The 13,386-nt window shown below is 44.8% G+C and overlaps 1 protein-coding gene across 4 annotated transcripts in view; it reads left to right on the top strand.

The window, feature by feature from the left end:
* Positions 1–13,386, top strand: part of MYO1E (myosin IE) — a 238,920-nt gene that overhangs the window by 184,116 nt on the left and 41,418 nt on the right. For all 4 annotated transcript variants that reach the window (XR_013395631.1, XM_077939508.1, XM_028850992.2 and 1 more), the window contains 2 exons: positions 1,960–2,058; positions 12,412–12,556. Coding sequence is in view for 3 of the 4 variants with exons in the window: in XM_077939508.1 (XP_077795634.1) it covers positions 1,960–2,058; positions 12,412–12,556 (244 nt within the window). In the remaining variant the exon portion in view is untranslated. The remainder of the gene's footprint in view (positions 1–1,959; positions 2,059–12,411; positions 12,557–13,386) is intronic.

Genomic DNA, 13,386 nt, shown 5'->3' with positions numbered 1-13,386 from the left:
TGACCCCTCCAGGCCCAGGCACATCACAGTGCTCCTGAGAACCCCCATACTGTGAAAAATCCATTTCCTTTCCTGGTTTACATATTGTAGCTGGGAATGGATGAGAATAACAACAGCTTTACTTCGCTCATGCTACGAACTAAGTGCTTTCCATAGAAAGTACTCATCTAGAAAAAAAGAATTTATGCCACCATTCCCGTTTTTACAGAAGAGGAAACTGAGAGACACAGAGAAGTTGCATCATGGCAGGGCCAGTGGCACAGCAGGAATGCAGCGCCAGAGGCTCCTAACCACTGTGCTGCCTGTGCGGGCTCCAGCAGGAATCACAGCATTGTCTTTTTTTGGTGACCCTACCATGTTGCAATAGGGACTGTGTGTGACTGGCCCACCGCAGACATCTGCAAGTATGAGGCTTACTTGGAAGTGGTGGTTTCTGTAAGAGCCTTACTGGGGAGACGGCTGTCGGGAACCTGCGTGACATCGGAACGAGGATGCTTCTGATGGCCTTTTCAGCTCCGCAGCTCCTGAAGGCCCATTTTGCTGAGTGCGTTAGCCCCACTGTCAGCACAGATAACCCCAGATGTACCAAACAGGGAGCGCGAGGGGTTACCTCCCTACTGCAGCACAATCCTGACATTCCGCCTTCAAAAGAGAGAGACTTTACTTTTTATGTCTAATTTGCCTCAATATACCATGTTTTCAAGTGTCTGTGTTCAGCCAGCTTGCATAGCACGCAGCCCAGGCCCAATTTAACTTCCCAGAGTGGATGATCTGAAGCAAGTGTTCAGGATCTGTCGGCATCCAGAACACCGTGTTTCCCAGCCAGTGGTGGGTTTTCATAAGGCACATGTCCGTGCTCCACCCTAGACCCAGCAGGCCTACTAGAACAGCAACCCCAAGGTGTGGGGCATGGGCCATCTTCTGGTATGAAAATCCTCATGTGTGAGAATATTAACCTAATAGTTCTTTATGTCTATTTTTTCAAAAGAGATTGCTAGATTTTTACTAATAAGAAACCAGGATGGGCCAGGTGTGGTGGATCACCTGAGGCCAAGAGTTCAAGACCAGTCTGGCCAACATAGCGAAACTCCATCTCTACTAAAAAATACAAAAAATTAGCCAGGCATGATGGCACACACCTGTAATCCCAGCTACTCGAGAGACTGAGGCAGGAGAATCTCTTGAACCCATGAGGCAGAGGTTGCAGTGAGCCGAGATTGTGCCACTGCACTCCAGCCCAGATGACAAAGCGAGACTCTGTCTCAAAAGAAAGAGAGAGAGAAAGAAAGATAAAGAAAAGAAGGAAGCTCTAGCATCATTTAATTCAAAAGTTAAAAGTTCTTTCCTTTAGCCTTCTGATAAACCAATATTTTTGTTCATACTCTAGATGATAGTTAGATGGGTCTTTGTGTTACTGTTATTCTTTGAAACAGATATGTAATACCCTGTTGTTTAATGACTATATTTTATTTATTTATTTATTTTTTGAGATGGAGTCTCACTCTGTCATACAGGCTGGAGTGCAGTGGTGTGATCTCGGCTCACTGCAGCCTCTGCCTCCCAGGTTCAAGTGATTTTCCTGCCTCAGCCTCCCGAGTAGCTGAGACTACAGGTGCACACCACCACGCCCGGCTAATTTTTGTATTTTCAGTAGAGATAACGTTTCACCATGTTGGCCAGGCTGGTCTTGAACTCCTGACCTCAGGTGATACACCTTCCTCAGCCTCCCAAAGTGCTGGGATTACAGGTGTGAGCCACCGTGCCTGGCCTAATTGCTGTATTTCAATATTTTAAAATTAGCATTATGTCATCTGAGAGGTCAGCTCAGTGTTTGAATGCTATAAATTGTAGTCTTTTGAATATGTTTCCCTACAGCTTGGAACTGGGGGTTTGGCTGGTGAGAACACGGGTGAAAGGATTATCCAGTAACGTCCAGGCCCCATTTTCTCCTTTGCACAGGGTAAAGCATCAAGTCGAATATCTGGGTCTGAAAGAGAACATTCGAGTGAGAAGAGCTGGCTATGCCTATCGGCGCATTTTCCAAAAATTCCTACAGAGGTAATGAACTAGTGACTCTGGCCTTTTTTAAAACAGGTTTATTGAGCTATAATTCAAATCTATACAATTCACCCCCTTCAAGTGTATGAGTCAGTGGCTTTTAACATATTCACAGAGTTGTGCAACTATCACCACAGTTAACTTTAGGACATTTTCTTACCCTGAAAAGAAGTCATGCTTCCCTTTGTTGTCAACCCCCAATTTTCCCCTTGCCACGGGCCCAGCCAGTCACTTATCTACCTTCTGTCTACAGATTTGCTTATGCTGGGCTTTTCATAGCAATGGAATCATGTATGTGTCCTCTGTGACTGGCTTCTCTCGCTGAACATAAGATTCATCCATGATGTTGCACTTAAACACCTCCTTCCTGTTAATTGCAGAATAGTAATCCATTGTATGGATATAGCGCAGTTTACTTATTCATTCATCAGCTGATAAACATCAATTGTTTCCACTTCTTGGCCATTATGAATAATGCTGCTATGAAAATCTGTGTACAAGTTTCTATGCGGTCATATTTCATTTATTTTGGGTGTATGCTTAAAAGTGCAGTTGCGGCCGGGCAAGGTGGCTCACACCTGTAATCCCAGCACTTTGGGAGGCCCAGGCGGACGGACCACGAGGTCAGGAGATCGAGATCATCCTGGCTAACATGGTGAAATCCCGTCTCTAGGCCGCGCGCGGTGGCTCAAGCCTGTAATCCCAGCACTTTGGGAGGCCGAGACGGGCAGATCACGAGGTCAGGAGATCGAGACCATCCTGGCTAACACAGTGAAACCCCGTCTCTACTAAAAAAACACAAAAAACTAGCCGGGCGAGGTGGCGGGCGCCTGTAGTCCCAGCTACTCAGGAGGCTGAGACAGGAGAAGGGCGTAAACCCGGGAGGCGGAGCTTGCAGTGAGCTAAGATCCAGCCACTGCACTCCAGCCTGGGCGACAGAGCGAGACTCCGTCTCAAAACAAAACAAAACAAAACAAAAAGTGCAATTGCTTGGTCATATGGTAATTCTGCATTTAACCTTTGAGAGGAACTGCCTGATTGTTTTCTGAAGTGACTGCACCATTTTACATTTTATACCACTAGCAGTATTTGAGGCTTCCAATTTATCTAAATCCTTGCCAACATAAGTTATTTTCTAACCATCCTAGTGAGTGTGGAGTGGTATTTCATGGTGGTTTTGATTTGCATTTCCCAGATTGCAAATTATATTGAGGATTTTTTCCTGTGCCTATTAGCTATTTGTATTTCCTCTTTGGAGAAATGTCTGTTAGGCCCTTTGCAATTTTTTAATTGGGTGTTTTGTCTTTTTATTATTGCATTGTAGTAACAATTCTTTTACTGTTATTTCTTGTAGAATAAATCAATAGCCATAACTATTCATTAGGCTGTCTGTTTAGTGTAACACATAAGTTCAGGAATTCTTGATAATTATGCTACAGGAAGGGTGGAGGTTTAACTTGACTGAACAAATTAACAGTATGAAGACAATTTCAGGAAAATATTTAACCCACTTAAGACAATAAGCTTAAAATATTTAACTTCAAAAATCTTGTACAATCCATGTATAAATTTAAACTTGTTTTTATATATCCCTTAACATGTATTTGGCAGGACCCGTACTTAAATTGTTCTTATTTTGTGTTGTTTGTAAAAGGATAAAATGTAGTACCCCTAAAATGTGACATCACTCTAACTTCTCTAATGATTCTGTAGCGTTCCACCATATTTCAACATCTATTTAATTTCCTTTAAGGAATAGGGAAACAAAAAAGAAGCAAGCCAAATTTAGTGTTTTATTTATTTATTTAGAGAAAAGGTCTTGCTCCATTACTCAGGAGTGCAGTGGTGCAACCATAACTCACTGCATCCTTGAACTCCTGGACTCAAGCCATTTTCTACCACCTCAGTCTCCATGTAGTTAGTACTGCAGGCATGCGTCACTACGCCCAGATGACTTTTTACTTTTCATAAAGACAGGGTCTCACTATGTTGTCCCGGCTGCTCTCAAGTGATCCTCCCACCTCAACCTCCCAAAGTGTAGGGATCATCATCATGAGTGACCACACCGGGCCAAATTGAGCATTTGAGTCAGAAACAGTTACATCTTCCTGATATATTATGCAGGAGCTGGATATAATGGGTTTTTTTTGTTTGTCTGTTTTAATTCAGATTGTATATAACAAAGAACTGGTAGACTGAAGAAGAGGTTAATTACTGTCTTTGGAATCTAGTATTTCTCATAAGACAGTTCTTATTTAGGGCTGTTGTTTCTTGTGCTATGAGATTAGGACAGTTGACTCACCATATAGAGGTTATAAAAAAGGGCTAATCATTTCGTATAATAAAGCCTCAGAAACTCAGTCCCCCACATTTGAGTTTCCTAATAATTTTGGAGGTGAGTTAGACTAGGAACAAGGTTCATCCTCTTTGTTCTCTGAATTGAAGACGGCAGTACACCTATAGTGTAAGCAGGACTACGTGAAAGAAATATTTAGGAAGTTGAGAAAATATATTTGTAAGCTTTTGCATCACCATAGCACCATCCATTTGCTGACAAACAACTGAGATGTTAGTTATGAGACTTCCTTAAACAGATCGGTAACACTAGCTTAGAAGAGAGTTTCTCAGCCTGAGACACTGACATTTTAGGCTGGAAGATTCTTTGCTGCCGAGCCTTTCCTGTCTATCGTGGGATGTTTAGCAGCCTTCTTGGCCTCCACCCACTAGATGCCAGTAGTGTACTTTCCTCTGAGTTGTGGCATCCAATAGTGTATCCAGACATTGACTGATGTTCCCCCTACAGAGCGCAGTCAGTTGAGGAAGTTTGGCTTAGATCATCATTTTTTTTTTATTTTTTATTTTTATTTTTTTTTAGAGATAAAGTCTCCCTTGGTTGCCCAGGCTGATCTTGAACTCTTGGGCTCAAGCAGTCCTCCTGCCTTAGCCTCCCAAAGTGCTGGGATTACAGGCATGAGCTACCATGCCCAGCCCCAAAATACCCTTTTATAATTAAGAGGGACCGGGCTCAGTGGCTCACGCCTATAATCCCAGCACTTTGGGAGGCTAAGGTGGGCATATCACCTGAGGTCAGGAGTTTGAGACCAGCCTGGCCAACTGGTGAAACTTGTCTCTACTAAAAATACAAAAATTAGCCAGGTGCAGTGGCACGCATCTGTAATCCCAGCTACTTGGGAGGCTGAGGCATGAGAATCACTCGAACCAGGGGGGCGGATGTTGCAGCGAGCTGGGATGGCGCTGTTGCACTCCAGCCTGGGCGACAGAGCAAGACTCCATCTCAAAAAAAAATTCCACACAGCAAAGGAAACAATCAACAAAATGAAGAGACAACCCACGAAATGGGAGAAAATATTTGCAAACCATCCATCTGACAAGGGATTAATAACCAGAATATAGAAGGAGCTCAAACAACTTTGTGGGAAAAAAAATCTAATAATCCAATCCAAAAAATGAGCAAACGATCTCAATAGATATTTCTCAAAAAAAGACATGCTGATGGCAAACAGACATATGAAACAGTGTTCAATATCACTGGTCATCAGAGAAATGGCAAAGTAAAACTACAATGAGATGTCTCACCCCAATTAAAGTGGCTTTTACCCAAAAGACAGGCAATAACAAATGCTGGCGAGAATGTGGAGAAAGGGAACCATCCTACGCTGTTGGTGGGAATGTAAATTAGTATAACTACTATGGGGAACAGTTTAGAAGTTCCTCCAAAAACTAAAAATAGAGCTACCATATGATCCAGCAATCCCACTCCTAGGTACAGAGCCAAAAGAAAGGAAATCAGGATGTGAAAGAGATACCTCCACTCCTATGTTTATGGCAGCACTATTCAGGATTTGGAAGCAATCTGCATCCATCAACAGACAAAAGGATAAAGAAAATGTGATACAAGCTGGATGCGGTGGCTCACGCCTGTGATCTATCTCAGCACTTTGGGAGGTCATGGTGGGCAGACCACTTGAGATCAGGAGTTTGAGATCAGCCTGGCCAACATGGTGAAACCCTGTCTCTACTAAAAATACAAAAATTAGCCTAGTGTGGTGGCCCATGCATGTAATGCCAGCTACCCGGGAGGCTGAGGTGGGAAAATTTCCTGAACCCGGGAAGCAAAGGCTGCAATGAGCCAAGATTGTGCCACTGTACTACATACAGCCTGGGTGATGGAGCAAGACCCGTTCTCAAAAAAAAAAAAAGAAGAAGAAGAAAAGAAAATGTGATACACATAGACAGTGGAGTACTATTCAGGAATAAAAAATAATGAGATCCAGGCCAGGTGTGGTGGCTCCCGCCTGTAATCCCAGCACTTTGGGAGGCCAAGGTGTGTGGATCACTTGAGGTTGGGAGTTTGAGACCAGCCTGGCCAACATGGTGAAACCTCCTCTACTAAAAATACAAAAATTAGCCAGGTGTGGTGGTGCACACCTGTAATTCCAGCTACTCAAGAGGCTGAGGTGGAAGGATTGCTGGAACCCAAGGCGGAGTTTGCAGTGAGCTGAGATTACGCCACTGCCCTCAAACCTGGGTGACAGAGCGAGATTCCATCTCAAAAAAAATGAGATCCTGCCATTTGCAACAACACGATGGAACTGGAGATCATTATGTTAAGTGAAACAAGCCAGGCACAGAAAGACACACATCACATGTTCTCACTTATTTGTGGGAGCTAAAAATTAAAGTAATTGAGCTCATCAAGATAAAGAATAAAATGATGGTTACCAGAGGCTGGGAAGGGTAGTGGGGGGAGGGGAAGGGAAGTGGAGATGGTTAATGCATACAAAAAAATAGAAAGAATGAATAAGACCTAGTGTTTGCTAGCACAAGTGGGTGACTATAGTCAAAAATAATTTAATTGTACATTATAAAACAACTGAAAGAGTACAACTGAATTTCATGTAATACAAAGAAGAAATGTTTGAGGAGATGGGCACGCCATTTTCCATGATGTGATTATTACACATTGCATACCTGTATCAAAATATCTCATGCAATAAGTAAAAAAGAAAAAAAAAAAACCTCATGCAACCCATAAATATATATACCCACTGTGTATCCACAAAAATAAAACAACTCATCAGTCCAGGTGCAGTGGCTCATGCCTGTAATTCCAGAACATTGGGAGGCTAAGGCAGGAGGATTACTTGAGCCCAGGAGGTCAAGGCTACAGTGAGTTAGCCTGGGTGACAGAGCAAAACCGTGTCTCAAGAAAACAAGAAAAGAGAAACCTGATCAGACCTTTTTTAATCTATTCTTTTTTTTTTTTGAGAAACCAGTTCTGAAAGACCTCCTTCCTTCTACCTTGTTTTAAAAACCAACCAACCAACCAACCAAACTGACTTCTATAAGTAATGCTGGGAGTGCTGCCATCTCAGGAGACCAGGAAGTCTGTGCACACTTTTTACCATCTAAGGCCGGACACCCCAACTCCCGGCCGGGGACCAGTACTGGTCTGTGGCCTGTTAGGAACTGGCCCATACAGCAGGAGGTGAGCAGCAGGCCAGCGAGCATTACCGCCTGAGCCCCACCTCCTGTCAGATCAGTGGCGGCATTAGATTCTCACAGGAGCACAAACCCTATTGTAAACTGCACATGCGAGGGATCTGGGTTGTGCGCTCCTTTTGAGAATCTTTTTTTTTTTTTTTTTTTTTTTTTGAGACAGAGTCTTGCTCTGTCGCCCAGGCTGGGGTGCAGTGGCCGGATCTCAGCTCACTGCAAGCTCCGCCTCCCGGGTTTAGACCATTCTCCTGCCTCAGCCTCCCGAGTAGCTGGGACTATAGGCGCCCGCCACCTCGCCCGGCTAGTTTTTTTTTTTTTGTATTTTTTAGTAGAGACGGGGTTTCACCATGTTAGCCAGGATGGTCTCGATCTCCTGACCTCGTGATCTGCCCGTCTCGGCCTCCCAAAGTGCTGGGATTACAGGCTTGAGCCACCGCGCCCGGCCCTTTTGAGAATCTTAATGCCTGATGACCTGAGGTGGAACAGTGTCATCCCAAAACCACCCCCACAACCCCGTCCATAGAAAAATTATCTTCCATGAATCCTGGTGCCACAAAAGGTTGGCTGGTCTAAGGGATTCTGTGCTACGTGCATGAGCTGTGAACTGACTCTGTTGATTTTCCGGATCTGTCCCGAGTGCCATGCTAGCTTCATGGTTCCATGCATGGTACTTTACGCTGTGCCTCATTCTGAGTAGGCATTTTGTGAAATTTCTTATGCATTTTATGTTGAGGAACTTTCACTGAAATGCTTGTATCCTTGGATGTCTCCCTTCTTAGCTCCCCTGCTGTAAGCTTTTCCTTTCAGAAGAGACACATAGCCTTGTGTCTATTGTCAAAAAGTAGCCTCTTTTATTGTTGTCATACTTTTCTTGGTTTGAGAATACTGGGGCCGGGCAAGGTGCCTCACGCCTGTAATCCCAGTCCTTTGGGAGGCCGCAGTGGGCAGATCACCTCAGGTCAGGAGTTCAAGACCAGCCTGACCAACATGGTGAAACCCCGCCTCTACTAAAAATACAAAAATTAGCCGGGCACGGTGCCGGGTGCCTGTAGTCCCAGCTACCCAGAAGGCTGAGGCAGCAGAATCTCTTGGATCCAGGAGGCGCAGTGAACTGAGGCTACACCATTCCACTCCAGCCTGGGTGACAAGAGTGAAACTCCGTCTCAAAAAAAAATTACTGGGAGGATAAAGTTTGGAAGGAAATAATTTTTCCATAAAAAGGACATTTTCAGTCCCCCACACTATATTTCAAAACTGTTATTGAAGCAGTCCACTCAAAAGTGGCTTGAAGTCCTAATATATGAATGGGCAGGGGTATTTCTCTGGAAAGAACACCATTTTCCATAAGACTCTTGAGTCTGGGATCTTGGTCATGCAGAATTCATCCAGAGTCCACCGCCGACTCTCTCATCCTGTGATGGTCTACAGGTAGTTGAACCATCTCATATAACTTTATTTTTTCCAAAGGTGAGAGGAAAGGCTTTGTTCATAAAATTGCTTTCTAGGTATCCACAGAAAGGCTGCCAAATGGGAAACAGAAAGTAAAAGCCTGAAGAGAAAGGATATGTTAATACCCAGCACAACTATCCACATATGCATGTATTATACACCCTCCCTAGAAAGGAAGTTCACAGGCCTAAACAGAGCCATGGCTCAGAGACTACCCAGAGCGTAGTGTTGGCTTAGGAAATACTCTATGTGTTTAGTGTGTGTTATTTTCCTCTCTGGAAAATCCTTTATATTTATCAAAACCATCCCTCTTGACTGAATATTGGAGAGCAAAAATCAAAAGATGCCTTAATTCCCCCATGGGTGGGCCCCATGCTCTTAGAGTAAGTTCTGTGCTACTTGAAACAGTAGCAGGAGGCACCCGTTTACACCGTCTCCCCACTATAACTTTTATGCCTTTATAAAGTGTTAAAAAAAAAAAAAACTGTTAGAAATAGCAGCCATGTTGCGTCTTAGAAAATGAGTTTTCCAGAAAACACCTGTCTGAGCTAGGCAATGTGTGTTTCTTTCTGTGGTTGGCAGCAATAAGCCCAAATATGGATTCTGATGCGTAGGAGGAAGAATGTGGTAGAAACATAACAGATTTGCAAAGTTTATCTTGTAGCATGATTTACGTTTCCTCACAAGCATGCTTCCTCTGACCTTGACCTAGCCTCTCAGAATGTGGGGATGATAAAGGCATGCCTCGTCAGCAAAGGCATTCCACGTCATGGGCAAGAAAGGAGAAAGAATAGGAAGCCCAGGAAAGCACAGAGTGGTAGAGAGTGTCCTTGGAGGTCAGAAACAGCCTTAATCTCAAGTGCCAGCAGCTGGGAGTCCCTGGGGTCCGAGCTGCATTTCCTCTGAGAAGGAAACCTGGGATCAGTGATCCAAGAGATAACAAGAGCCGGGAAGAGATTCCAGGCAGAAAGAGGAGCCGGCACAAAGGCCTTGAGAAGAAATATTAGCATATTTGAGTCTTAAACTGAAAATGTGTGATGAAAGGAATGTAAGCTATTATTGCCATCTGTCCAAAATTATCACAGGTACCAATTAGGCAGGGGCACCATTGCCCTGTGCAACCTGCTCCCACGAGTATTATCCTAGAGAAAGACAGTGGCATGTGTCCTTGGTAGGACGACATGTATAGTTGGTTCATGCCCTGGTCTCCAGTGCGATACCAAAGGATGGGGTCAGGATGTATCAGGCTTCATGGAAGCAAAGGAAGCCCCAGGCAATTTCCATGTATTGCCAAGACCCTCACCAGTGGAGGCCTTGTCAGGATAAGGGAGAGAAAGTCTCTGCAAGGTTCATTACGGTAAAAACAAAACAAAACAAAAAACGCAGCATTAATTTTGTAGGAAAAAATGTGAATTGCCATAAAGATCCATTTCCAGTTGCACAATAAATATACTTCAGTTTATAATTTTAGGTTAGATCAAGCCAAGCAAAACTGTACTCTTAGAAACTTGTCACCTTGAAAGTCTGTAGTCTTTTCCTTCTCACTTCTATCCTCCTTGAACTTTCTGCCTCACCCAATTAGATTCCCACCACCTACTCATTTTCACTAACTCCCCCAATCACATCTAGAAAGGTTCTGCTATTAGTCATTTATGTGTAGCTTAATTTGTTTTGATTAATGTCATTATACCATATATGAAAGTTATTCATGCTAATGTGTGACTTCCACTCGGCATTTTCATTTTTAAGCTTTTTATCTCTAATTAGGGAATAGGAGGATTTACCTCTCCAGAAAGTTTATGATATTATCAGGCAAGATGCAGACATTTGAGAGGAGCAGAGAAGGCTCCTAAAATCACCTTAGTCCCAACCAGCTGGCCCTGTGGGAGCCCTGGATCCTAAAGGCAGGGCCACTCAAGGTTCCCTTCTCCCTTGGCTGTCATAAATCAGTCTAATCCTGATAGTAGTTTCTGGGAATAAAGGAGGGCCCTGGCTTCGCTCAAGGCCTGGGGACCTAGTGCCTGGGCCCTGGATGTGCTCGCACGTGGGCCACGCCCTCCAACTTCACACCCACGCATGCCCATGATGATTCTGTCCATGTTTGAGAAACTGTAATGTGCTTGTCTCTCCTTGATTATATCAGCCTCTGACAAAATAGGCATGTATAGTAGACTGGATAATCTTAAAAAAAGAAAATTTAAATGTGAACCAGTCCATGGCTTTTTTGCAGTGTCATAATGAAAGAGACAGACAGGGATTCAAATCCCATCTCTGACACTTACTAGCTAAGTAGCCTTGGGCAAGTCATAATTTGCCTCTGTCTCTTACTCTGCAAAATGGAAAACCAACCTGATCAGGTTGCTATAGGAATGAGGAGATCGTACATCAAAAGCTTCGGTGACAGCACCTCATGCAGAGAGAGCACCCATCTGCATTAGCCAGGAGTGTTCATTATGACTGCTGTGTGCCAGGCATGGTTTAAGGCTCTGGATGTACAGGAGGAGCCACACAGATGTGGCATCCAGTCTCCTGGAGCGCTCACCTTCATGCGGGAGGCATAAATTAACCAAATAAACCCCAACATGAATATAACTACAAATCAGAGTACATGCTCTGAAGGAAAAATATTACTTGCTATGAGAGAAACTAACAAGGGAGCAGTTTTTGATGTTTTGTCCAAGAAGGCCTATCTGGGAGTATCACTGAAGGTGAGACACCCAAGGGGGAGCCAGCCGAGTGATGAGTTTGGGGAGCAGCACACCAGTAGAGGGAAGAGCAAGGGCAGAGGCTCCGAGGAAGGAAAGGGCATGGTGGGCATGAAGAAGAGGCCATTCTTGAAGAAATGCAGCAAGCCAAAGTGAGAGTGAAGAGGCAAGGTTGAAGAACAGCCAAGGACCAGCTCCCAAGGGCCTCATGACCCAGATGCATAGAATTTGAAAGGTGAAAGTTGATATACCATTGTTATAATAGCTGCTTAGCAGGAGCTTTGTAAAACTCTTTGCGTCGTTAAATGCCCTGAAGAAATAGGGAGATTATTACTGAGACAAGACCATTTGATTTTGCCTAGAGAGCACCCCTGGTGACCTTCCACAATGCTATTTTTAGACAGTGGTAGAAAGAGTCCGCAGGTTTTCACCAGGGTGTTGACAAGGGAATGCTGGGAAAGGGAAGCAGCGGGAGGCAGCTCTGGAACAGGCATCCCAGACTGGGGATTTTTGCAGTCATGGCGGTCCATGCCTGAGCCTTCGAACAGCTGGTAAATAGATGATCAGTAACTTTGCAGCACTGGGCACCTTCAGAGCGGAGCTCTTGCCGCCTTGCTCAGGTAGAAAGCCAGTGTGGTCCCACCCAAGTCTGATTCTCTTCTCCCCAACGTCCCCACAGGTATGCCATTCTGACCAAAGCCACCTGGCCCTCTTGGCAGGGAGATGAGAAGCAAGGCGTCCTGCACCTGCTGCAGTCGGTCAACATGGACAGCGACCAGTTCCAGCTGGGGAGGAGTAAAGTGTTCATCAAAGCCCCCGAGTCTGTGAGTGCTTGGCTGGCTCTCCACTCTCTTCCCTCTTGCAGGGCCCCCGCCAGCCCTGCTCCACCCCTTGCCTGGCTTCTTTTTCTCATTCTTCACTTCACGCCATCAATGCTGTCTCCTCAAAGAAGCCTTCCCTCCCTTCCCGGTCTAAGTGGGTCCTTCCCTAAACACGTGCTCTCCGTAGCCCATCACCGCCCCGTTCATTTCCTGCAGAGCACTGAGCAGGTAGAAAAAGGGGCGTCAGAGAGTGGCTCCTTCCTCGCTGACTGTCTCGCTGCTCCCTAGCTGCTACACTCCTTGAGGGCAGGGACTCTTTGTTCCATATGTCTCTATATACCCAAAGTCTCACACAGAAAATGCTCAATAGTTACTTAGTCTCTAAGAGTATCTAAGCTAAAGAGGGACTCCACTGTCCCACCCATGATTAGTTGACACCAAGTCAGTTACACATAGGCTCAGGATTCCTCCTGGAAGGTGCCGCAGAGTGCCGGGTGGGAATTCCCAGGATTGTACCTAGAAGGCCTTGCGGGAGCCTAGAAAGGACTGTGAGGGGGAAAATAGGTGGGAGGAGAAATTTCTGGTTTAGAGAACACAGTACTTACCAGTAAGGCATTCATAATACACATTCACAGTTCACAGACAGACCGCTACAGCTGCGTTTACAGACACTTCTTGCTTTCCTGATGAGGATGTGCTCGGTGAGCCCCATGCATGCCCACAGGAAGTTCTGTTCAGTTCTTCTGCCCAGTTTGCTCCAGGGCTGTAGAATAAAGACATTCATTCCTTTTGAAGCTGGAGAAACTGCTGGAACCAAGGTTCAGCATCATCGT

This window comes from Macaca mulatta, chromosome 7, assembly GCF_049350105.2.
Source record: "Macaca mulatta isolate MMU2019108-1 chromosome 7, T2T-MMU8v2.0, whole genome shotgun sequence".
Classification (NCBI taxonomy): domain Eukaryota; kingdom Metazoa; phylum Chordata; class Mammalia; order Primates; family Cercopithecidae; genus Macaca; species Macaca mulatta.
This window is presented reverse-complemented; position numbering and strand designations above follow the sequence as displayed.